The following is a 27,132-nucleotide window of genomic DNA, read 5'->3' on the forward strand; positions in this document are numbered from 1 at the left end:
AAATATGGTTTCCAAAAATAGAAAAACACAATTAGTGACAAGGAGTATTCAGTTCTGTCACTAAGACAGAGTTGGGTATATATGCTCACAAGCAAAACTGTTACTTTAGGAAAAGCCTACAGACAACTGACACTTTAAGAAGTGAAACAGATCTGATAATTCCATTAGTTTTGCTAAATATAATATTGATTATACTATAAATTTTAGGGTTAGTTTTAAAATTTTAATATTGATTTTAATTGACAAGTTTTAAATTATGGGCCAAATTTATAAATTATTTTAACTTTATTTTTAACTGTGATGTTTGTATAGATGTTTTTATCTTGGCTGTTCACCGCCCTGAGTCCGAAAGGAGAAGGGCGGTATAGAAATTTGAATAATAATAATAATAATAATAATAATAATAATAATAATAATAATAATAATAAAACTTTCTATTTCTGAAGCCTTAGCATCTGTCATAGCTGAAGGACTGAGGGACATACAGTATTTAGAATTCATTCACAAAAATCTGTGTCAAATTGAGGTTAGGTACGGATCCACAATGAAGAACATCTATTAAAATTCAATAGCTCCTGCTATTCAGGAGCCTGAGTGGCGTAGGAGGCTAATGCCTCCTACTAAGGCAGCATTTAACATCCAGCTGCCTGCAATTACTGCAGGGTTCGAATCTCACCAGGCTCAAGGTTGACTCAGCCTTCCATCCTTTCTAAGGTGGGTAAAATGAGGACCCGGTTTGTGGGGGCAATAAGCTGACTTGGTATAAAATATACAAAAGTATGAAGGCTATTGCTTAACGCATTGTAAGCCGCCCTGAGTCTCTGGAGAAGGGCAGCATATAAATCAAATTTTTTTAAAAAAATTGCAAGTTGCATAGTCCTTAGTTTTGTTTTGTTTTTGGCTTTTTGGCTTTCATTGCAATCAGAATTGAATCATTATTATGCCTACGTTGGAAGTACAGAAATTATGATGGAATTAAAAGTTGCCTAAACAGTAAGGAGCTAAGCTATATCCATGAAGTCATGAGGATAACTTGAAGATTAAACAAAAAAACAATTAGGGAATGGACAACTTCTTGCTGGGAGAAGTTTCCTGTGTATGACCACTGTATTCAGCACTTGCAGATTCAAGAACTCCCCTTAGATTAGGACATACTCTGATTATATTATCCTAATTTTTACTCTGCAAAATCCTCCCACTATCAGTCACTTACAAGTATTATAGGCACCCTCAGGAAGGGCTGGACACACAGATCAAATCACTCCATCTGTCCTTTAAAAAGTTCACTATGCCTAAGAGCAGCTTCACCTTACATACTGAAGTTGAAGCACCTTACTATGACATATTAAACCCCTTAGCAACCAGATACGTATGTGTAAGTGGAGTATGATGTAACAGCACATGCAGAATTCAATGGCATAAGAAAAATCATTCAGGAAGACAATGACTCCCCACACTACTGAAGCTTCATTTTGTAATTTTACTTGTTAGTGCCACACCTTCGTCAATTTTTTTCTATCGGAGATGAAGTTCATTTTGTCCAAGGCTGGCAAAGTCCTCCTTCCAGAATCCATAATATAGGTAATTATACACTTGAAGGATTTATTTATTTTTTTAAAAAAATATGTGGCTACCCAGGTTGTGGAATACAATACTGGATGGCTAGCAACAACAATAAAATCACAAACAATGGAAGAAAAATCAAGAAAAAGCAGGGAACTAATCCATTATCTGCATCTATTCATCTATGCAATCTCTGGGCGCCAACTGTACCATCACAACACCCAAGGAAACGTCAGTTGTTTATAGCTAACCAGATGGTTAAGAGTATGTGTGTGTGTGTGTGTGTGTGTGTGTGTGTGTGTGTGTGTGTGTGTGTGTGTGTGTGTGTGTCTGCTGGATCTCAAGGGGATGGGTATTCCCACAAGGCAAGGCTGCTATGGGAAAGGCATGCTTGCTAAGTCCCACTAACGGTAAAGGTTCCCCTTTAGGAATTCTGGGAGTTGAAGTCCACAGGTTGTAAAAAAGCCACAATTGCCCACCCCTGCTAGATGGCTACATTTAAGGGAATGGATCTGGAATGTTGTCCCTGGGTCTGATCTGGACAAATAGTTTCAGGGAGAGGTAGTCCCATAAATAACTTGGCCCTGTGCCATATAGGGGTTTAATTGATAACTAACCCTTTGAATTGCACAAAAAACTGGAAGCCAATGCAGCTCACATAGCAATGAGGTCTCATAGCAAACCGAGGGGTGTCCAAGTTCTGCACAAGTTATAATTTTTGGGTGGTTTTAAAGGGCAAATAGCTTATTTTTTACATTTGGTAGTAGAGAGGTACCTAGTAGTTAGGAAGAAAATTGCCATCTCTGTGTACAAAAAGGTTGTTATCAGCTCTGCAAATAGCTAACAAATAAAGCAATAATTAAGAAGGAGAAAGAATAGCAGTAGTAGCACCTTTGAAAGGAGAGACAACTAAATGATACAATGTGGTACATTTGTTTTTGATACAGCATGATGTACAAACACTTGGAATACACACGATGTACTCTGTTCTTTTTTTCTTTCTTTTTTTAATCAATGGCTACCTGTCTAATGCTGCTCGGTAAAATGCAGAATGTCCAAACTATTATTCTGTTGAGTCAAAATAGGTACAAGTAGTCCTTGATTTACAACTGGTTGCTTAACAACCAAAGTTACAATGGACCTCCCCAAAGCTATTTACGGCCTGTTTTTGGAGATAAGATAGCTGTACCCCACCTCGTGCTCACATGATTGCATTTAGGTGCTTGGCAACCAGCTCACCTCTATAGCTGTTTACTGCACCATGTGATTACATGATTTTTGCCACTTTTCGGTATTTACTTCTGATTTCTGGCAAAAAATGGCCATTGGGAGAAATGGATTCCCTTAATTATTTATGCATTCACTTAATGTCTGTCATGCTCGCTTAGCAACCATCATAAAAAATGGTCATAACTTCAAATCCAGTCATGTGATGTCTCAGTTTACAACTGCAATGACTTGCAACAGTAATTCCGGGTTCAATTATGGGTGTAAGTCAAGGTCTACTTGTAGATGTGAACTTTTTTAAAAAATTAAAACTTAAGAAAGTGTATTGTTTTTATATTCTGAAGATAAGTTTTTGTTTTATGAAGAGTACTATTATTTTATATTGCATGCACAGAATGTACATATTATTTTCTGTAGAATAGCTTTTCTCTAAATTGTGAATCACTGGTTCCCAAGTCACATTTTCTAGATTTCAGCCTTGGAAATTAAGAGGTCATAATATTCTGAAGACCTTCTCCAATTTAATATCCTCCAATAATTTTTGAACTTCAGCTTTGGCACTGTTCAAGTAGCAATGACCACACATTGGCTGGAGATTATGGGAAAGGAAATTCAATACATATGGAAGAAAGCTGTTTCAGATTTTCAGCTACTGGACTATTTTAGAACTCTGGCTATTCTTTAATAGAAAAGTATAATCCTTAACATAATTGAAAATAGTTTTAAAAATCAAAGAGTTCAATCAAAGCAATTTCAATTGTTCAGAGCCTGCCAATTAAAAGCATTTTTTGCATTCTTCTAATCATTTAATCCAACTGAAGCCTTTACAACATTTTAGAATTAATCTAAAGTAGATTTTAATATCTATTCTTTGCAACCAAATAGATTTTAATGCCTATTGTGTGCAAATCTGGCATTAAGACATAATTATTTAGCACAAATTAATTAGCATAATTTTTGTTAACAGAATGAATTACAATCACACAAATTACTTACATTGCTATCCTCCAAAAACTTAAGGGCCTTTGCAATATTGTTCAGTCGAAAAATACGATGGGTTGAAGACTTGTACTCATGTAGCTAGAAGAAAATCAGAATGGATTGAAAAGAAATCTAACAGTTCTTCATGTGGTACCAATGTCGTAAAGCCCTGAATACTGGGAAATTATTTATAGTACAAAAGAACAGATTTTGAACTTTGTCATTCTATAGCTCAACCTGAGATGTTTGTATGAAATATCACTAACAATATTTTCCTTCAAAGTTTACTAATACTGTATATGATAATGACTGCAAGGATTTTAAATAACTTATTTTGGAAAAGTCTGTAATTCTTTCTTTGGAAGAATAACTAATAATATTATGGGAGTTGCTTTGATGCCAAGAATAACTTCCTAAATAATAATAATAAAAAAAGAAAAATAATGTACAATTTGATTCTAATTGGAAACCATCCTTGGATAACAATGTTATATACAATCCTAACATCCAAGATTTAAGTTTATTTTTCCATAGAATCCTATTTTTATTTCATCTATAGTTTTCAGTATTGATTTACTGTTTATACATAGTTCTGCTAGTGTTTTGCACTGTATTACAAAGTATGTTCAAAGTTCAGTAAGGAAAACTATCTGCATCTTACCTTTTGTTTTCTTGTATGTTTATATATCTTCCTCTTTTATAGCATTTATATCTAGATCTATATTTTCTCTTCAATTATTTCCAATTCTTGAAGACTGCTTGGACAAGTCTCTGCAGTTTTCTTGCCTAGGTTTGTCAGAAGTGGTTTGCTATTGCCTCCTTTCTGGGTCGGAGAGAAAATGACTTGTCCAAGGTCCCCCAATTGGCTTCACTCTATCATGTGTATGTATATGTGTTTTGTGTATACTGCTCCTCTAATTTAGGATTTTAGTTCATCTTATTTTGGGATTATGGACTCAGAACAGTGCACAAAGTCTAATGTGACTCTTAAGAGAAATTGCACACCACTGCTTCAGAGCAAAATGTTCACAAATACAAGAGCACAAAGACACTTGAGTTCAAAACATATATACAATTTACATCTTACTTAAATAAGAAAAAAATTATACAATGGTGGTCATAGTTCCATAACAGTTATACAGAATTTATATAGTCAATAGGTATAAAATAATCAAACACTTTTATGTGGTATGCACCTTTTCCTACCTCACAAAGCTCTCGAATAGAGAGTTTTAAGCTATTTTACTAATTCTGCCCCTTTCCCTCAAAAAAGTAAAACACAGAAGCATCTGTGTTTCAAGCATCTAGAACTTTCATCAGAATGATTAAAAACAATATTGTGCCATAATGCCACAAACTATACTCTTTTTGTATGTGCATGAAGTGTTATGACACACATGCCAAAAGGGGCAAAGCTTGCATAAAATCAGCATAACATTGTTTTTGTAATCTCTCTCCCCTCACAATTGCCTCTGAAGAATATAGTATAGGCTTATATACTGCTCCACAGTGCTATACAGCACACTATAAGCGGTTTACAGTATGTCAGCTTATTGCCCCAACACTCTTGCTCCTCATTTTACCTACCTCAGAAGGATGGAAGGCTGAGTCAACCTTGAGCTGGTCAGGATCAGACTCCAGGCTGTGGGCAGAGTTAGCTTGCAATACTGCATTCTAACCACTACGCCACCACAGCTCTATCTACTCACCAAGGTGATGACATTGTAGCCCATCCTGGGAAGTATGGTTTTGAATGGTGGCATACAAATGTTTAAGTTAATAAAAGAAGTATAGCATCCCTATTGCCTTTCCCATTAAAAGCAATAGAAGGAAAGTGGGGATCCCTAATCACAAAAAAGTTTGCTTGCTTTCCTAGTCTTATACCCAGCGGTGAAATCCTCTGAAGTCTGCTACCGGTTCTGTGAGTCTGCTACCTGACGTGCACCCATGCAGCACTAAAAAAGGAACATTTTGGAGCCTTCCGAGTCTGCAAAGGTAAGTAGAACAGCAAGGGGGGGGGAAACTGCCGTGCCACGTAATTTAGATTAGCTAGAAAGCAGGAATTCCAATGATTCTACCTAATATAAATCACGCACCACAGCTGGTCGTCACCAAGCTGATCGTCGGAAATACCAGTTTGCCTGAACTAGTAGCATTTTTCACTACCGGTTCGGGAGAACTGGTCCGAACCAGTAGCATTTCACCCATGCTTATACCTTCTAAAATTGAACACCCAAGTTAAGAAGTAAATATTTGATTCAATTAATTACATTTAAATATTAAATGCTTCCTTTTGGTTAGGTCAGATTCACTCATATATGATCCTAGGACATGGATAGGCTAGGACATGGATAGGATAGGGTTGATAATATATTATGGTTCCTAACCCTTTCTGTGTTGGTGCAGTTTTATTAACTGCATGGAACACAGAATCCATTCTGATTGTACCTACCTGGCTCAGGAAACATTTCAGATCCTTTTAGGAAACAGAAATCTATCAAGTTTCAATTTATCAGAAATTCAATCCTACAATATATGTTATACATACCAGATTTTGTCCAGACAGCACTTCCAACAGTGCCATCAGAATTTTGCCATCTTTAATATCAACCAGCAAATCTTTAACTTCCAGAGGGGGGCTACACTGTGGAGAAAAAGGGGGAATCATTTAATAGCTTTGGAATATGCATCCATCTATATCAATCAAAACAGTCAGTCCCTATCCAGAAGAAAAAAAAACTGTGTCAAACAAAACCTCTGACAGTAAAATTGGCAATGTTCAAAAAACAAAGGAAATATTTTAGTTTAATTAGGGCATTTTGTAATTGTTCAGGGGGAGCATCTTTGAAAATAAGGAACTTCATACAGAAGCTTATCAAGAAATTATATCCTGTATCAAAAACAAATGTCCATAGATATTAAGTTATTCAGCAATTCCAATATATTTGAATCATTAGCAATTACTGATGTAAAGAATTTCTATGCTTATTTTTTAGGGCTATCATATTTGGGTTGCAAAAATACAAACAATCAATATAGGACAGCAAATAGTTGTCTGTATTTCTTTACTGCCATTTGTCCAGGAAGTCTCTGAGAATCAGACATAATGAATGGAAGGAAAAGATTATTTGGATCTCTGGAGCCCATCTAGTCCAGACCAATGGTGAAATCTGAACTGGTTTACTACCGGTTCGCTGGCTGCACATGCGCAGTGCACACTTCGCACCAAATGCGAGGTGCGTGCGTGCAGTGCATGCCAAAAGGAGGCATGCAGTAAATAAAACAGTGCAGGAGGGGGTGGTTTTTTAAAAAGTCTCTGACAATCATGCTGCTCAGCTGGGATCATCAGAGGCTTTTTTTTAACCTTTTAAAAGCATTTTGGAGGTTGTATAAAAATGCTTTTAAAAGGCTCTGACAATCAGCCAACTCAGCTGGGAAAGTCAGAGCCTTTTAAAAGCATTTTTTTACAACCTCTTCGGCCAAAGAGGTTGTAGAAAAAATGCTTTTAAAAGTAAAAAAAAAAAAAAAAAAAAAGCTTCTGATGATCACGCGGCTCAGCTGGGCATGGAGGGGGAGCAGGGGTTTTTGCTACCGGTTCTCTGAACCACCCGCCATCATCGCTACCAGATTGGGTGATCCAGTCCGAACCGGGAGCATTTCACCCCTGGTCCAGACCCATTCTTTTGCTTTTATCAATAAGCTCTAAAGCAGTGTTTTTCAAACATGGAAACTTTAAGATGTGTGGACTTCAACTCCCAGAATTTCCTACCTGGGAATTCTAGGAGTTGAAGTTCACACCTCTTAACGATGCCAACTTTGAAAAACACTGCTCTCAAATAAATATTTCAAATTTTCTGGGAGGCCCTCAGCTTTGGAAAGGCTGACATTTACATCATTATTGTGCCTTCACTGTACTGAAAAATGTCTTCAGCATTTTTAAAGAACAGAAGCAAACTAAAACTTGATTCTTTGGGACAGTATTTGTGACTTTTCTTAGCAACATTATGGCAGTGATTTATCATTCTCATCTTCTGGATATTTTTAAACTTTTAAGCCTAGCCCAGAATGGGACAAGTCACCATGCTGACTCGCCACAGGACAACTCACTTCAGGGTAATTCAACAATTCAATTTAATTATTTTAAATAATTAAATAATATTTAAATTTTTGTCATTCACATTTCATTTTGTCCTTCCTTTCACATCCTTTCTTTCATGATTCTATTTCACCATTTTTTTGATATTAGTGTAACTCTTGTCCAATGGTGAGTTGTTCCATGTTGAGTTGGCCATGGTAAGTTGGCTGTGATAAGTTCGCGGTGGTGAGATGGCCACAACAAGTTGTCCTAGACCAGTGTAGCCAACAGTTCCCTATTCAAGTACTAGCTGGGTCTTTCCTCGATTGCCTTCCTAGATTCGCCCAAAGTAGCTAAGTACTAAATAAATAACCTAAGGTTTCACATGCTCTCCTGTCTACAGACCTCACTTCTCAGAGAAGAGAACAGAGTACCAATATACAGTACATATATATATATATATATATATATATATATATATATATATATATATATACATAGCACTCTTACCTTTTCCAAATGTAAATTCATCCATCGGGTAAAAGTCCTTTTCTGCACATTTTCCCTTTCCACTAGAGAAAAAAAAAGTTAATAAAATGGAAATGTCTATTAAAAAGGCAATACTCCAGATTTAAAATACTCATTAAAATATGCATTCGTACCACAAAAAGAACTACCTTTGGGGGAAGATGGGGGCATTTTTTAAAAAAGCAGGCTGAACCATGGGGGAATGGGGGAATGGTAATCACATCACAAAAGGAACAGAAGCATACTTTTTGATCCTATTTTGGAGAGGGGCCAGGGGAGATAAACTTATCATAACGTGGCTATGGTAAACCTACTGAAGAATTAATACTCCTGTTTTTCTATTTTCTGGAACAAAAGACCCTGTTCACTATATATCATAATGACGAGTTTGGAGATGTTGAAAACTGCAGAAAAAGTGTTGGAGGGTATAATGTAAATCAGAGCTTATCCATCTGATTTATAAAATCTACCAAACTATAGTAAGACAAATATAATCACATTATCCAATTGCATCCCAGACCTCAGATGCCTTGAATCAACTTGATTATACTAGAAATGCATCAACATATTTTCTTGTTTAGAAAGGTCTTCAAACCTGTAAGAAGCAGGAAAGGGAGAAGAACTGGTACCGAAAGAAAGAAAAGGGATTAAGAAATCTTAATCCCCCATTCTTTAAACTGTTTCTACCTACTTTTTCAGTTAAAAGAGAAACGGCAATGTCAAACCATTTTTTAAAAGATAGGGTGACAATTCTGAAACCCAGAAACTGAATCAAGCCTTAAAACTGTATTGGCAGAATGCACTCCTGAAAATAGTCACAACTAGGTTCTTAAACCATGATTAGATTCAAAGAAACCCTCCAATAAGAGTATGGTGATATATAGGACTTCTCATCCCTTTTTATTCCTGAAACCAATTTGTGAAATAGATTCAGTTGAGAGATGTTACAAAATTGCCCAATGACCTTGGTAGCTGAGCAATGATTTGGAACTGGATCTCCCCCGTTCTACTTCATGGTTTCCACCCCTCACTGTTTTCTCTGGGCCAATACCCCAGTTTTATAGAACTCTCATTATAAATTGTTTGAGTACACAAAGTGTATACACACTCCACAAAAGTTGCATGATCTTAACACATCCTACGGAATGTATCTCTTTGCATCTACCCCTGTGAAAAGGTGCAGCAAGAAACCAAAATTAAAATTAAATTAGATGAGCTCAGTTTTTAGGCTGCAGCTCACGTGTATAAAGTTTACAGCCTCTCTCAAGGGATCTCAGGGCATTGAGAGAACAGGAATAAGATTATAAATATTTTAATTACATAGAAAATACAGCCAGGTTGGTTCTTCTAGGCACTATGCCAGAAAAAAGTAACACTTGTTAGAATCCAATAATGTAAGCAGGAAAAGGAAAATTTCCTGGTCTGGATTTAAATTTTAAAGAGTTTGGGGCTCCATAAAAACATAAGGAGTTCATTCTTTTTCAATTAAGGCATGCAAATGAAAAATAGCATTCATTGTGATTTACGGTAGGGATGGGCGCTCAACAATCTCATTGCATAATTCCTTTGACTTCTCTTACATTTCCACCCTGCAAGTGATCAGTTTAGACCTGAATGAGAAGAAGGAGAAAGAGGACAAAATATTCGGAAGCTCTGGCCTTCTCCCAAAGTGGCTGGAGTCGGCTGCATACGCACCTGCATTGCACTAGCCAGCCTCCATAATTCAAGAAGCAAGTTTTGGGGCTTTAACTTCATCAGTATGAGTTGATGGATTTGGGGAGGTGGGGTGAGCCCCACCTGGAGTTCAAAGAATGCTAGGTGGCTGTGTTCGTACAATACACTGAGCCATTTGCATTCACTCAACCATACTTTAGTTGGCAGGGGAGTTATTTCATATTTATATTGTACTATAATTACATCCCACATTTAATTTAGAAGGTTAAGGAAGCCCAATTTCATTCAAGCATTCAAGAACATCAGCACAATGTTGTATTACTCCTTTTCTTACTGTTCCCTTAAATAAGAAGCCTGTGAAGTAGGCAGAGCTGAGAGACTATTTTTATATTTTGCAGTTATATTTTGTATATGTTTTAATATGAAGTGGGTTTTTTTGTTGTTTGTTGTTCATTTGCTGTTGTATGCCACCCAGAGTCAAATAGTTGGGCAGCTTTATCAATGTAGTTTAGTGTTTTTTCATCTTAGCAACTTTAAGATGTATGGATATTAACTCTCAGAAATCCTACCCATAGAATTATCTATTATTAAATTATAAAAACTGGCCCAAAGCTATTGAATCAGCTTCCATAATTAAGAATGGACCAAAACCTAGATCTCCACTCTCCTAGTCCAACATATCACCACTTCACGATACTAATTGCATATAAGGCAAATTTACTGAGTTGAGTAAACTCTAGTTGCTAACCATCGTTAGATATGCTGTACAAATACTGCTAGTGTATGACCATGGGCATAACATGTTTTTTCACCCACTCAAGTTTATTAGCTTAAGAACAAGTATATCAATTATGGCTGATTCGTCCTACCTTTTAATCTTATTTCAACTAACTCTTAAGGTGCTGGTCTAGAAACCAGGAGAATGCAAGTTCTAGTCTCATCTTAGGCAAGAAAACCAGCTGGGTGACTTTGGGCCAGTCACTCTCACTCAGCACAGCCTACCTCAAAGAGTTGTTGTGGGGGAAAAGAAGAAGAATGAACATTATGTATTTTGGCCAACTTGGGTTATTTATAAAGTAATAAAGGCTTGATAAAAAATATAGATAGATAGATATGAGAGAGAGAGAGAGAGAGAGAGAGAGAGAGAGAGAGAGAGAGAGAGAGAGAGAGAGAGAGAAAGAAAGAAAGAAAGAAAGAAAGAAAGAAAGAAAGAAAGAAAGAAAGAAAAGAATGAAAGAAAGAAAGTTTTAAAGATGATTATCAAGGCCAGTCGGGCCAATTCCTTTGATCCTCTTGGTTCCAGAATGCCTTGACCAGTGTATGCAACCAAGCAACAATGCCTCACAGATGTTCTAGAGCCTACCTTGCCATGGTCATCCAAGCTGAGTTGATAAACAATCTTAATCTCTCTACCCTTTAGGATTTGCACTGCCTTTGGTTGCCACTTAATAAGATGATGTTATTTACTAAAAATAACCTCCTTCATTCCAATGAGATTAGAATAGTAAAGTCGAATTTAATTGAAAAGGAACTTCACTCGTGGGGGTGTCAATGGCTGTTAAGGTTATGAGGTTGCTTACCTATTAGTTTCACATACAATGCACAAATGTACTGATATCCTTCTCAGTAACCCTCAGTTTTAGCATTCTCTATGGACATTTTGAAGAGAAGTGGAAAAATAGTTTTCTGGATGAGGCTAGTAACACTGGCCTGGAGCAATAGTCTCCAACCTTCTTGGCTCAGTCAACACATTGGGAAAATTGAGAATATACAGTGGTTTTCAAATGGCTGCTGGGCAGCTTATCATTCACAACATAGTAGCATCAAAATCTGTAAGGAGGGTTATTTCTCGAATTTAAATATCACCCATCTCTCACTGTTACAAAGCATCTAATTAACCAGAACGCTACCTGTTGTCCTCTCTCAACTATCCCTGCTTACCTTTTCCCTTTTTTTCTGGAAAGTGACAGTTAGAAAAAAGACTTAAACTTATGAAGTCATTTTATTGATTGGTTGATTTGTTTGTTTGATATCTATAGTCTCCCATCTCTGCATTTGAGGCCCAGAGTTATTTTTGCTTGAGGTATTTTGCTTTGCAATACACCAACATTTTTTTTCTTAAAAGGGTTTTTAAAAAAGATGTAAAGTCAGGCAAGATGCCGGGAGGGCACTATTTAGAGACTGTAGGTCCTGAAGCATTCACCTCATACAAAAGGATTCTTACATTGTGAGTTGGAGTAGACAACAGAAAGAGACTCCATAATAAAACAAGCTATGCCCTGCTTAAGGCAATAGTGGAAATCCATCTCATATAAACACCTTTATACAATCTTGCTCTACTACAAACAAAGGAGTGTTGCCAGCATATTAGTATGAATCATCTGCTGGCTATGAATGGACAAACCTACACATCCACACCTCCTCCACAAACAGAAGCACTAATCTGCTCATGCGTATAATCTACAGAGATCTAATTCCATATATATTTTAGTTGTTGTTTTTTTCTTGAAAAAATTAACTATGCAATTGTATAGTAATACTATTTGAAAAACAGCAAGGAGTATCCATTTCAGACTTTTTTTTTTTTTGCAAGCAATTCTGACTTTATGATTGTTTTTTTTTTTTTTGTGTGTGTAGATCCAACTACGACAATAAAATGCAGCATTAGTTTGGGTTCTTATCAGAGGTGAAATCCAGCAGGTTCTGACAGGTTCTGGAGAACCGGTAGTGGAAATTTTGAGTAGTTCGGAGAACCGGCAAATACCACCCCAGAGTGGGGTGGGAATGGAGATTTTGCAATATCCTTCCCCTGGAGTGGGGAGGGAATGTGGATTTTGCAGTATCCTTTCCCTGCCACGCCCACAGAACCAGTAGGGCAAAATTTTGAATTTCACCCATGGTTCTTATGCGTGTAAGATTTCACTGGGTTTCCTGATACTTTCGAAGAATCCCTGCTCATACAAAGACTTTTGAGAAATACAAATGGCAGCCACTAGATGATGGGGCCAGAATACACAGGGCCCTGACTGAGAAGCAAAGCATTATGGACAAGCAAAGAGGTTATCATCTTTCACACAAATCAGCTTCCCCCAAGATGGCAAGGAAAGGAGGACTGGATTTACCAAATTTAAAATTACATTTAGAAACACAGAAACAGAAATTATATTTAGGAACACAGGGCCCTATCTAATAAAACAAAATTCAATGGTGAGAAAAATAAGATTCTACATTTAGGCAAGAAAAACCAAATACCTGGCTCAATAGTAGTAATTGCAAGAGGAATCTTGGACTCCTTGTGGACAATCAGTTAAATGTGAGCCAGCAATATGTGGCAGCAGCCAAAAGCCAATGCAGTTCTAGGCTGCATTAACAGAGGGATAGAATCAAGATCACATGAATTGTTAATACTACTTTATCATGCTGTGGTAAGGCCACACTTGGACTACTGCATTCAGTTTTGGTCACCACAATATAAAAAAGATGTTGAGACTCTAGAAAGAGTTCAGAGAAGTGCAATAAAGATGATTAGGGGACTGGAAACTAAAACATGTGAAGAATGATTGCAGGAACTAGGTATGTCTAGTTTAACGAAAAGAAGGACTGGGGTGACATGATAGCAGTATTCCAATATTTAAGAGACTGCCACAAAGAAGGGGTCAACCAATTCTCCAAGGCACCTGAAGGCAGAACAAGAAGTAAGGTTTCTGTAGGCACAGGGGTGGAAAGATCTGACACTAATCATTATGATGGAATGGTTGGTGAAGTTGACAGTTTTTGCTGAAATTCATATAATAACTTCTTTGTTCAGAGAAAAGACATTATCTACATGTATTGCTGATTGGAAGCCTGTTATGGATGTTTGTGTAAAAATGAGAAAAATGAACTTGTGATATGATGATTATGCAGGATAGGTCATAGAAGGCAGAACAATATGGTGTAACTTTAGAGAGAGGGGTCAAAAATATATTTATACTCATAACTGCAGTGAAGAATATCAGAAGTCACTTCTTCATACTCTTTTTTTCTTTCTTCCTTTTCTATTTTTAATTTTTCCCTTTTCTTACAATTTTGCTTTTTTTTAATAGAAGTTACAATTTTAAAAAGTGAGTGTAAGACTGCAGAAATTTTGCTTTATTTGTATGCTTGCTCTGAAATTTCTATGTATAACTTTTTCCTCAAACAAGTCAGTATCTAAACATTATCTAAATGGTAACTAACAATCTGGTTTGCTTCTACGTTCTCTAAAAATCTACATGTCATTCCATTCCAGATTTATTTTTGGCCATTGTCAGCACAATACATATTTAAAATCTATTCCTGTCTTTAAGGATCCTACACAGTTTGCTATAATTTTCTCTGGTAAGAGTTATATAAAAATCCTTAATAGGATTGGCTTTTTATAGTTAATTATAGTTAAATGCATCCCAGAATCCTGAAATATATCACACAACTGATAATTATCCTAACCTGTATTACAGAGTTAAGAGAGTACTTCTATCTAAACCTTACTAATACTCTAGAAGAGCAAAGATATGAAGCCTGATCCACAAAACCTGCAGGATGAATCTGTAGAATATCACTGGCCAACCGCTAATGTTTGTTGCAAATTTGATTTTCTGAACAACTTTTGAACTTTCCCATTATTAAGAGTTCTTTACCAGGCTTGTGTGCTATGGGAATATTTAAAGTACTATGCCAGAGATGCTCATGTTCAATATGAAAAAGATGTGGAGAAGGGGGAAAACTGCAGTCACAGGCAGAACTCATACCTTTTCCTGTCCCCCTAATGTCTTAGCCAACATTTGTACTCTGAGCATTAATATGTATTAATGTATAGAGATGATTGGCTGTGCCCCCTAGATGTACTTAACTGAGGTGTAGGCAGGATTAGTATGTCACCATAAAAAAACAACACTTAAATCCAGTAAGGGCATATGTGAGGAGTGAGGTCAAAAAAGTCAAGATGGTAGCCATGACCATGCAATCAAAGCCTTGCCCCATTTTCATGTGCATTGCACATGTCCCCCATCCTAGCAAAATAACAATGATTGGGTTTTGTGCTGCTCTAGCCACAATTGGGATTTTTTAAAAAACCTCTCCAACTCCGAAGATGTCCCTTCCTGTCAATGGTAACTCTTGGCCTATTTTGGATTAGTATAATGAAACAGCTGTTTCATGTAAGCCACCTAACCCAGCCAAAAGTGGGACAACTGACCACTCTGCCTGCTCAGGTTTTCAAAGACAAAATGTTGGAACCAGACAGTAATTTGAAGAACCAGGTTTTCCATTATACGGTGCACTGCCAGAATCCTGGAAGCTGTTGAGAGCAAATTGTTAAATCTGATTGGATGGAGGGGTCAACCAAACTACTACTACCCATCAGGCTGCCTAAAGGCCCTCCTCCAGGAAGCACTTACCCCCAGCCCTGACTGAAGAAAAATCATCACACCCATTCCCAATAACAATATTCCAACTAATGCTATTTAACAGTGCTGTTGCTATGCTGAGGTCCCCTGGTGTCTGCTGCAATATTTGGGAGGGAGTCTGCGGTCCTAATTTATGGTGCATATTCTCTTATCCCTCCCTCTCTGACCCTTTGCATTGTAGTTGCTTTATATACCCATGGTTTTTGTAGTTGTTGTAGAGGAGTCGCTCTTCTAAAGGCCTTGCTTCTCTTGAATAGAGTGTGAGAAGATTCCCCTTTGCTCAACCATTTCAGAAAGACTGGCCTTACCACGAGTGTCAAACTGGTGGCCTGCAGGCCGGCTGCATCATGTGCAGGCCACGCCAATCCCAGCTCCACAAAGGGGAAAAAAAACCATTATGATACTTCTTGTGATGGTAACATTACACAACAAGTTTGACACCCGTGCCTTATGCCAAGGTGGTGGGAGAGAGAATGGGATCTTTCAGTATTCCCTCTGACATCATGTCTTCCTTCTTCTGAAGACATTTAGGGCTGGGTAGGCAGTAGCAAAATGGATAATGTGAAATGCAGGTTGGGAGAAGAGGCTTGCTGGAAGCAATGGAGAAAAGTGCCTGCAGTCAGAGAGTTCCCAAACTGTTGAATCTGCTTATGAGCATCCGCCATTACTTTAGTTGAAAGTAGGTTGACTTTGCACTTTAGAAAAATGACATGAAAATTCAGAAGTCTGGGTGTTTTTTTTTTAAATGCTCAATATCTTAATTTGCTCTAATATTTATAGAAATTCCAAACTGGAGCAAGAAGTTCTGTCAATTAAAGCAAGGCAAATTTACATTTATCCCAAGAGTCATGCAAAAAGCCATGTCCCTGATGGCCTGCCAAGTAAAGCAATCTCTGTTCATAAAATAAATTTCTAAATTGAATTGCTGTTACTTTTTGATCAGAAATGGTATCTGTCCTGGATCTTCAGAGAAGGTCAACCCTCCCATACCCTTCATGCCTCACCAAGTTTTTTTTTTTTTCACGGCACCATTATCATATCACTCTAAATTTTTTAGGAGACTGTACTTTTTAGACAAAATGGAGCTGGCCAAATTTCACATTAAAATGCAATCCACTAGTTCTTGAAACAGCAGCAAAGTAGGTCAAAATAAAATTTGCTGTTCTAATGGCTGAACCTATTCTGCTTCAGTAACAGGGAGGGAATAGTGTTGTTTCTACAGTTTTAAAAGCAGGGAAGCTGGCAAGTCCCCTTGGTTTCCTATTTAGCTCCACCAAGCATCACTCGCTCCTTGAAAAGGTGAGCCACCAGTCACTTCCTGCTTCTCTTCCACATGTGATCTACCCTGTTTCCATGAAAATCAGACCTCCCCTGATAATAAGCCCAATTGGGCATTTGAGCGCATGTGCTAAAATAAGCCTCCCCCCAAAAATAAGCCCTCCCCAAAAATATTTAAATGCAGAGCTGGAAATCAGGTAAGATGGCAAGAGGAGCCCCATTTTGCTCCATGCACCCCAAAATAATAAGACCTCCCCAAAAATAAGGCCAAGCGCTTATTTTGGGGTTCAAAAAAATATAAGACAGGGTCTTATTTTCAGGGAAACATGGTGTTAGCCAAGTTATTTTGGATGGGGTTTAGTACAGGTAGTTCTCAATGTATGGCCGCAATTGAGCCCAACATTTCTGTTGCTAAGTGAAACATTTGTTCAGTTAATTTTGCTCCATTTTATGACCTTTCTTCCTGTAGTGAATCACTGCAGTTGTTAAGTTAGGAACATGGTCCTTAAGTGAATCTGGCTTCCCCATTGACTTTGCTTATCCGAAGGTCACAAAAGGGGATCACATGACCATGGGACACAGCAATGGTCATAAATATGAAACATTTGCCAAGCATCTGAATTTTGATCACATGATCATGCGAATGCTGCAAAGGTTGTAACTCTGAAAATCAGTCCTGTCCCTTTTTTCAGTGCCGTTGTAACTTTGAACAGTCACTAAATGAAGTGTTGTAAGTTGAGGACTACCTATATTCTTTCAGAAGAGTTGAAAGATCCATGTTGAGAAAAGTCCCACTGACAGTTCACAAGAGGAACATTGCGGGCATTTCCTCTTTATCTCATGCCTCTGCTTCATGCCTGTGATCTGTCAGATGGGTCACAGAGCCAGTTGCTCTTTGTGATCAAATAGGAGTTGGACAGACAGGGTGACACAGGAAAACGCGAGCTGCACTGGCTCCCGGTGGTCTTCCGGGTGCGCTTCAAGGTTTTGGTTACCACCTTTAGAGCGCTCCATGGCTTAGGACCTGGCTACTTACGGGACCGCCTACTACCACAAACAGCCTCCCACCGGCCGGTACGCTCTCATAGAGAGGGGCTCCTCCAAGTGCCATCAGCCAAACAATGTCGACTGGTGGCCCCTAGGGGAATGGCCTTCTTTGTGGGGGCACCTACTATCTGGAACGAGCTCCCTCTGGAGATACGGAGGATCCCGGATCTGCACACCTTCCGCCGTGCTTTGAAGACCCACCTGACCCAGCAGGCCCACCTGGCCTAATTTTCTCCCCTTCTTTTAAATTTTTAAAGTGAAATTTTAATTTGTTTTAAATTATTGGGAATTTTAATTGTCTCGGGCAAAATTATTTAATTTGGTTTTAATTATGTTTTTTAACTTTTGTATTTATGTGTTTTATTTTGTGCCTGTTCACCGCCCTGAGTCCTTTGGGAGTAGGGTGGTATACAAATTTAATAAAATGAAAATGAAATAAAATGAAAACAATCAATAATGACCGATTTCCATTCTCAGTTGCAAAGGCAGTACTGAAAGTGTCCTATGGAATGGGACAGATGGAATTCCTTTCTTACTAAAATACACGTAGTCCTCCGTTAACAACAGTAGTTTTGGGATTGGGAAGTTATTTTTAAGTAATGTGGTCATAAAGTGCAAATGGACATGATTGTGCTGATTTATGACACCAGTTTCTACACTTCCAGAAGCATTTAAACAAATTCCACAGGGTAGTTATGCGATCTCATTCTGGTTTCCTCACTGACCAGGAGCCAGCAGTGAAGGTCACAAATGGTAATCACATATCTGTAGTCTATGGAGATTCTCAGTCATCCAGGTCACGGTTGTCCCAAAGGTGCTTTTTCAAGAGGCAACCAGACTTTCTCGTTTTTCTTTGAAGACATTTCACTTCTCCTCCAAGAAGCTTCTTCACAGAGCTGAATAAGTTGCTTGGAGGAAAAGCTAGACACCTTGAAAGAAAAACCAGAAAGTCCAGTTGCCTCTTGAAAAAGCACCTTTGGGACATGTGTCTGTAGGACAATGCAACTGTTGGAATTGTGAACCAGTTGCCAAGTGCCGGAATTACAATCATATGATCATCGGGATGTTGCAACGGCTGCTGTAAGTCTCTTTGGTCAGCGCTGTTGTAAATTTTAATAGTCATCATTGAAGAAATGGGTATTAACCGAGGACTACCTGTAATAGCTGGCTTAGGGCCGGGGCACTTACGAGACCGCCTTCTGCCACCAATAGCCTCCCACCGGCCAGTACGCTCGCACAGAGTGGGCCTCCTCAGGGTGCCGTCCGCCAGACAATGTCGGCTGGCGACCCCCAGGGGGAGAGCCTTCTCTGTGACGGCGCCCACCCTCTGGAACAACCTTCCCCCAGAGTTACGTACAATAACAGACCTCCGGATTTTTCATCGGGCCCTGAAAACCTATTTATTTCAACTAGCTGGGCTGGCTTGAGTTAAATTTTAAATTGATTTTAAATTGGGTTGTTTTAATTTAAGGCCAAAATATTTAATTATTTTAATATTGTTTTTTAAATTTTGTATGCTCTGTTTTTTACTTTGGCTGTTCACCGCCCTGAGCCCTATTTGGAGAAGGGCGGTATAGAAATGGAAACAAATAAATAAAATAAAATAAATAAATAGAAAAAAGTGAAAAATACAGCCTTGGCAGACACACCTCTAATAAACTCACCAGCAGCATAGAGCTGGCAGAATCTGGCTTTCTTTCCTGACTTAAATCAAACAAAGGATTACAGTTCAAGAGACAGCTAGTCCTATTTTTTTAGACACACATAACACTTTCTTAAGATTGCCAAAGCCATGTTTGAACAACAGGTGTGGCAAACTTTCAGTTCCAAACTCGTTTAGAAAAAGAACCTATGCAAGATCTGAGAAGCACTTGCGTTGCACTGATCAGGCAGAGGCCTCTGTGAAGAGATATCTGGTCTCTCCTGCAGCCAAGCCAAAGGGATCATGGAGGGCATCTGCCAAATAACCAGGTGGTTATTTGACCGAACTCAACAAACAGGGATCCCTATAAGAAACACGGGTCAACTGATTAATACCCATTCTTTTTGCTGATAATTAAGTTTCAGTAGAGCTTGTCCAAACCGTGCATAAATGATATCACAATTATGATAATATAATAGCAGAGATAAAAATTTATATCATATTGCTATTGCATTCTACTGTATTACATTACATTATATTCGGTTTGGAGAACATGGATAAATCACACAAAACAATAGGCAGCTTTAGTTGAAAAAAATAGTTAATAAAAGATCCTAAAGTCCCCTGTTTCCCCCAAAATAAGACCCTGTCTTATTATTTTTTGAACCCCAAAATAAGTGCTTGACCTTATTTTCAGGGAGGTCTTTATTATTTTGGGGCACGTGGAGCAAGATGTGGCTCCTCTTGCTGTCTTACCTGATTTCCAGCTCTGCATTTAAATATTTTTGGGGAGGGCTTATTTTCGGGGGGAGGCTTATTTTAGTGCATGTGCTCAAAAGCTCGACTGGGCTTATTATCAGGGGATGTCTCATTTTCGGGGAAACAGGGTACAGGTAGTCCTCAAGTTACAACAGTTCATTTAGTGACCATTCAAAGTTACAATGGCACTGCAAAAAGCGACTTGTGACCATTTTTCACACTTATGACCATTGCGGCATCCTCATGGTCATGTGATCAAAATGCAGATGCTTGGCAACTGACTCATATTTATGACAATCACATTGTCCCCAGGGTCACATGATCTCCTTTTGCAATCTTCTGACAAGCAAGATTCACTTAACAACTGCAGCAAGGAAGGTTATAAAATGGTGTAAAATTCACTTAACAAATGTTTCACTTAGCAACAGAAATGTTGGGCTCAATTGTAAGTTGAGGACTACCTGTACAGCATGCACATGAACCCCACTACTACCTAATATGCTCATTGAATACAGTTGTGATCTCCAATATGGTACTCAGAGACTTTTACTTAGAGCCCATCACACTTCTTGTTTCCTATGACTTCTTAATTGCTCTGATTAGGTTTTGATACTGAAGAATGATAGGATAATTTTAAAAGATTTACAAACTTTCAGTCATGCACTACAGGGGAGAAGAGATAGTATAGCCATATTAATAAGTAAAGCTAAACATGGTAAAGCATCTCTAGTCATTCTTTTCTGGCAACTGCATCCATGAAATTTTCTTGGTAGAATTAGAACCGAACGTCCCTAGTCATGTCCCATTCAAATACTAAACAAGACCCAGGCCACCTACAATAGGCTAATTATTACCACCTGCTGAGACATATAGAAAACAAATAAGAGAATAATAGAGATGGAAGGGACTTTGGAGGTCTTCTAGTTCATTTTCTATGAACTAGTGTTGAGTATCTAGCTATGTCCTACATTGTTATTTTGTAAATGTTCCTATCTTCTAACCTTCTACTCCCCCCTCCGGATCTATTTTTATTGAGAATGCCCACAATGTACTTTAAAATTTTCAAATGGGCCATCTGGTCTCCCAAAAGTAGATGATTTGTGGTTTCTATGATGGTAGGGGCACAACTGTACCAATTATTTCATTCTTCTAATAGCTGAGCATGCAGAGTTACTAAGAATTCTTCCCCATGTTCAACATGTTTTAAGTCTCAAAATGTATGCATATTTTGAATATTTATCTTCAACAAGGTCTAAAGTGATATTTGAATGCCAATTTCCTGAAAACCAATCCCCACCTATAGAACAAACGAACCATTCATGTCTCTTATCTTTCTCAACTTTCAATATCCTGGTATATAAGTATTGTGAAACATGCTAACAATTTTCAACAGTGCTCTCTTAACATATTTTATAACTGTTTGGACTTCCCAATAGAGATAAAGTAATTAGGGGAGTGGGGTGGGGAGTAAAGTGAGCCACTTTAAAATTTATTATTTCTCTCCAATAATTAATATGGCAAAAATCTGGTTCTGTAGAAAAACAGCAAACAAAACCATAGTTTTTCAATGAAAGCCAAGCATTCATACTCAAAGATATGAAAACAACTTAATAAGCAGGCCTATATCTATTTCAAAGCAAAACAAACTGGCTATTGAAATAACACTGAAGAAGAATGAAGAAGCTGCATATTGCTGAGAGCCCAGAAACTCGATTTCATTGAGGTCCGCATCAGGGTTGTGTTTGACCTTGGGGGGGAGGCAGAGGGGTGTGGCCAGCTTGACATCACTCATGTTGGGGGTGGCCCAAGTGCTCTGCCAGTGAAAACGGGCTCCTGAGCTCTGTTTTTGGCTGCGATGACTTCCTGCAACCTCTGCCAGCAAAAATGTGGAGCCCTCCCAAGCTCCATTTTCATTGGCAGAGGCACTGCGGGCCGGTCCTTTGCTGTTTCCAGGGCAGCCCCATGAGCCAGATCTAAGCACCCCACAGGCCAGATCCAGCCCTGAGCCTTGAGTTTGACACCCCAGCTGTAGCCTCTTACATCATACTATACCAGCTCAGAAGTATGAATGACATAAAATCAGAATACATTTTTGTGTGGAATTAAACAACTGAATTATTAGCTTGAGTATTTCAAACTCCTTTACAAGCACTCTGTTGGAAAGAACACTGTAGTAAAACTACCGTTCTTGACAGGCCAGATGGAACCACTGAAAAATGTGAAAAATCACTGAAATAATCACTCAATTAAAAGAGAGAGAGAGAGAAAGGTGTTGGAGCTGATAAAATTACTGCAGAAATATTAAAGGCTGGTGGTGTTATGGTAATTTGTTTGCTTCACTCACTCTTTCAATGGCAGTTTAAGGAAATATCAAATTTGTGGAGATAGGAAATAATGGATTCAATTTTCAAGGAAAAAGTCAATGAGGAATGCAAGAATTACTATGGAATATATTTGTCCATTGTAGGCAAGATATTTATGAAAGAAATCCAAGAAAGAGCCAGTTTGGTGTAGTGGTTAAAGCAACTGGCTGGAACCAGAAGACCATGAGTTCTAGTTCTACTTTAGGCAGTGAGATACAGGATTTCCTCAGGCCAGTCACTTTCTCTCTCTGAACTAGGAAGGAGGTAATGGCAAACCACTATTGAAATCATGCCAGGGAAACTGCAGGGAAACTGCATAGGCAGTTGCTAGGAATCAACCTTGACTCAAAGGTACAAAAAACCAAAAATATCTGAAGAGTCAGAGTAGACAGGAGCATCTAGCCCAAAAGAAAATAGGCCATTTTTTGCCTAGAATGGAATTCTATGAGTAAATATATGAACTACAATAATTCCTCAAGGAATGCATCAGTTATGGAAATAGGCTGTTAGTTTACAGCAGTATCTGCCAGTAGCCATTGGCCAAGCCTATGAAAGGCAGTCACTGCAGAATGTGTGTCATCTAAAGTAATAACCTCCTGCAGGAGGCATATGAGAAATCACATTTTTGTTAAGGGCAAAATATACAACAACTTCCTTCTATTATCATAGAACCATAGGGTTGGAAGGGACTTTGGACCTCTTCAACCTCCTGCTTAGTGGAGGAATCCACATACCATTCTGGATGGCTGTGTAATCTTTTCTTCAAAACCTCCAGAGATGGCCCGGAAAACCTTCAGTGTGGCATATGTACTAATGCGACATAAGGCTGCGCTGCATCTCTCTTGCTCTCTAATATTGTGATGATGCAGTCGTGTGGAAAGTCTTTGCGGGTGAGCAGGGTGTCAAATTTGGACAAGATGAATTCATCCCAGATCTAATGTTTGCTTAACGATATTATGTACAGTCATGCTTTATCAGCAGCGTTTTCATCTTGAAAATGACACAAAGGCTTACAGCGGCTGCTGGTGTTTCTCTGCTCTCTGAACTGCTCAGGCCCTTTCACCCAGAAAAGAATTTCGACTGCAAACAGCCAATCTTTGATAGGCCAGTTAGCTAGCTCTCCCTGATTGCGAGGGGCTGGAACCTGGTCTCTTGAACTCTGAACAGGAGGAAGACTGAGGGGATTTGGAGTGAGAGGTGGTCTCTAGGGAAGGAAATTGGAATCAAAATGCAGGGGGGCAGAATTACCTGTCCAGCAGCTCAGAGGCCACTTCTGGGGAACGAGTGTAAAGGCTGGAAAACCGGGACTGAGAGGGGGATGGAGGGATAGTGTTTTCTGAGGGAGAGTCAGTGTTGTTCTGAGGGAGAGAACTGCTGAGTATTCTGGGCTGTGGATTGCATTCCTGCTGCCATGAGAGAGGTAACAATCTAATCCAGCAGTGGAGCTCATAATGGCTGCATTCCTGATCTGGTTGCAGTTTTTCTGATTCATCACCTCAGGCTACAAAGAACTATTTATCTTAATTAAAGCCTCACAAATTCCACAAGGTGTTTCGAGGTGTGTTTGAGCCAGACAGGCTGGTCATGTGAGAAGAGGGACAGAAGGACCCAATCATCATCAGCTCCTTCAGGGGTGAGAGCTACGTCTCATTTTTGCAGACAGGGAAAAGAAAAGTTTATGACATCCTAAGGTTAAGTAACTGCTGCTTATCTATATGATTTAACCATCAATACTGACTAGAAAAAGCTATTCAAAACTGATGGCTCCTGGACAACTATCCACTTTGAGAGAACTCAGGTTGAACAAGTTGAACAATTAAATACCTCAGATCAGTTGGCCAAAAACTAAAAATCGCTGCCACAGACAATATAAAAAAATCAAACTGTTCGGCTACCTCAGCCTGCAAAGCCCTGACAAGGAAACTGACAGAAACACACCATAAGCATTGCTACAAAAATTTATAAATATGCTTATCTATAAGCAACCATATTTATCAATCATTAATGCTACCATTGCTGTTATTTGATAAAGAATCTGCCTATGCAAAATACTAGGACTTTCACTCTATGGTAGTATATAAAATGAAACAATTAAAGAGTGAAGCTTCAACTCATCTATAACAGCTGTATAGTAGAATGTAGAGTCAATGGGACAGAAGTAAAACAATTGGTCAACAATAAGCAATAATACAGGAATATGCTATATGACAAGGGTGTCAAACTGGCGGCCTGCGGCCAAATGCGTCATGCGCAGGCCACCCTTAGCCCAACTCCGCAAATGGGAAAGACGTCACAAAATGTCACATGATGGCACATGATGTCATGCAGTGAGTTTGACACCCGTGCTATCTGACATCAGCAGACCAATAGTAGCTACAACTTCATATTCACCATACTGTGACCATTATCAGAGCATGCTAAGGATTTCAAGAACAAGACTCCTTTTTTAAAGCATATATTTCACTACTAACAGTAGCTGAAAATTGTTATAGTTCTACTACTGTCCCACAAAGGGTGCAGATAATTGGAAAGGAGAGATTAAAACAACTTTCAAAATAAACGATTAGGCCATAAAACCTTTTGCTACATCACATTCCTACCCATTCTCCCAACTTATCTGGAAACTAAAGAACAATGGTTCAACTTTTGTAAAGGTGCATAACTATTTGTTGAAAGCACTTATTTCCTGCAGTTAACCATATGTCAAGACTTCTGGATCAAAATTTATTTTGCTTTCTCTGTCTTAAATTTTAAATATGTGTATTTTTCACCTGAAAATACTTCCAAGTATTCCAGGCAGCTGACTGCAACTATAGCAACAATAAAACTAATACTGGAACTAAAACTAACATGTTTTAAATAGTAAAGAGAACAAAAAACAGGCTCCCATTCCAAAAAAATCTTGGGATAATAAAACAAGTTATAATTTTAATTAAAAGGATAAATTAGTAATGTCAACGTGATAATGGTTTTGTCTCCATTTGCAGAGAATTCTAATAATCACAGCCCCAAATGCAGGCAATTGTAGGAAACTAGAAAATTAAATTTCGAAGGCAAAAGAACCTTGACAAGTAAGCATGATTCTAATGGTAATATAACAAAAGAGGTTTATATTTAGAAGACATTAATTTCACTACCTTTGTCCAAAAATGGAACCTTTTATAGAATAAAACCAAATTCTGAATTATATAACTGGATTGAATTTCTTGACTGACTTATATTATGACTGTCAGAAAATGTTAAGAAAGGAAATTACAGAACTGTGGTAACTCTACACACACAATAAACACAGACTTCTGACAACTTCTGGCATACATTGACCTTTTAAATGCTTTGAAGCCATTTGAGATTTTTTTTCCTTTGGTCAGACATTGTTTTGAATTGTTTTCAGAAACAAATAGGAAGCATGGCAGAGGGACATAATTGTCAATGGTCTTACAGTAATCAGAAGGTTTCAAAGTAGAGAAAAGAATTCATGGTATTGAACAATCTAAGACAGAATTTGAAACAGAATATTTACAATGTTGAAACATGTAATTGCTAAAATGTATAAGCCTTTACTAAACTTGAAACAGAAGAAGAGGTTGAAGAATTCATGATAGTTTCAGTATACTAAAACTTTGATTATAATATGCAGATGGAACAATAAGCAAATATGTAGTTGAAAAGTTTGAAATTTATTGTTATAATCTTAAAGAGGATTTTTATAAAATGATGTATCATTAGTATGACACCAGAGAAATTATGAAGATCATATAAAGGCACTTCAAATATATGTTAGAAATGTGGAAATCATAAGGAACATTTTATCATGCTTGGTAAAAATGTAAAAAAAAACTTTTAAAATGGAACCAAATAATACTTTGATGCAATTGAAGTAGTGGTGGGTTGCTCCCGGTTCGCACCGGTTCACAAGAACCGGTAGTAAAAATTTGGAGAACTGGTAATAACATTGGCTGGCCACGCCCCCGAACCGGTCCCTGGCCTGGTCGCCACTTGCTTACCCCGCCCACCTCATCAGAGGCTTTTTTTTTTAACTTTTAAAAGCATTTTTTCTACAACCTCTTTGGCCGAAGAGGTTGTAGGGAAAAAAATGCCTTTAAAAGCATCGGATGATCCCAGCTGAGTTGCCTGATTGTCAGAGGCTTTTAAAAGCATTTTCTTCTGCAACTTCTTAAGGTTGTAGAAAAAATGCTTTTAAAAGTAAAAAAAAAAAAAGTTGGCCACACTCACCTAGTCACATTACCCACCCACCCAGCCACGCCCACAAAATAAGCCACACCCATAGAACCGGTAGTAAAAAAAAATAGAACCTATCTCTGACTTGAAGGCAAACCTTTTCCTTCTAAAATTAATGGATAAACAGTTGCAAAAAAAGCCATAAAAGTTTGTTTCAATACATGATCACAGCAACAAAATTACTGTATGCAGACAGGTGGATATATTTGAAATTGCCCATTATGGAGGAATGGGTGGTGAAGCTGTCAGATTTTGCTGAAATTGATGAATTAACTATTTTGATTACTGGAAAGACAATATTTACATTTATTAGTGACTAGAAATGCCTAA

The 27,132-nt window shown here is 38.1% G+C and overlaps 1 protein-coding gene across 1 annotated transcript in view; it reads right to left on the reverse strand.

The window, feature by feature from the left end:
• Positions 1-27,132, reverse strand: part of CLMN (calmin) — an 82,938-nt gene that overhangs the window by 31,001 nt on the left and 24,805 nt on the right. The window contains exons 2-4 of the mRNA XM_070931538.1: positions 8,357-8,418; positions 6,320-6,415; positions 3,787-3,870 (exon numbers count right to left, since the gene is read on the reverse strand). Coding sequence (XP_070787639.1) covers positions 3,787-3,870; positions 6,320-6,415; positions 8,357-8,418 — 242 coding nt within the window. The remainder of the gene's footprint in view (positions 1-3,786; positions 3,871-6,319; positions 6,416-8,356; positions 8,419-27,132) is intronic.

The sequence above is a fragment of the Pituophis catenifer genome, unplaced genomic scaffold, assembly GCF_029215685.1.
Source record: "Pituophis catenifer annectens isolate HBS135680 unplaced genomic scaffold, rPitCat1.0.hap2 SCAF_1, whole genome shotgun sequence".
Taxonomy (NCBI): domain Eukaryota; kingdom Metazoa; phylum Chordata; class Lepidosauria; order Squamata; family Colubridae; genus Pituophis; species Pituophis catenifer.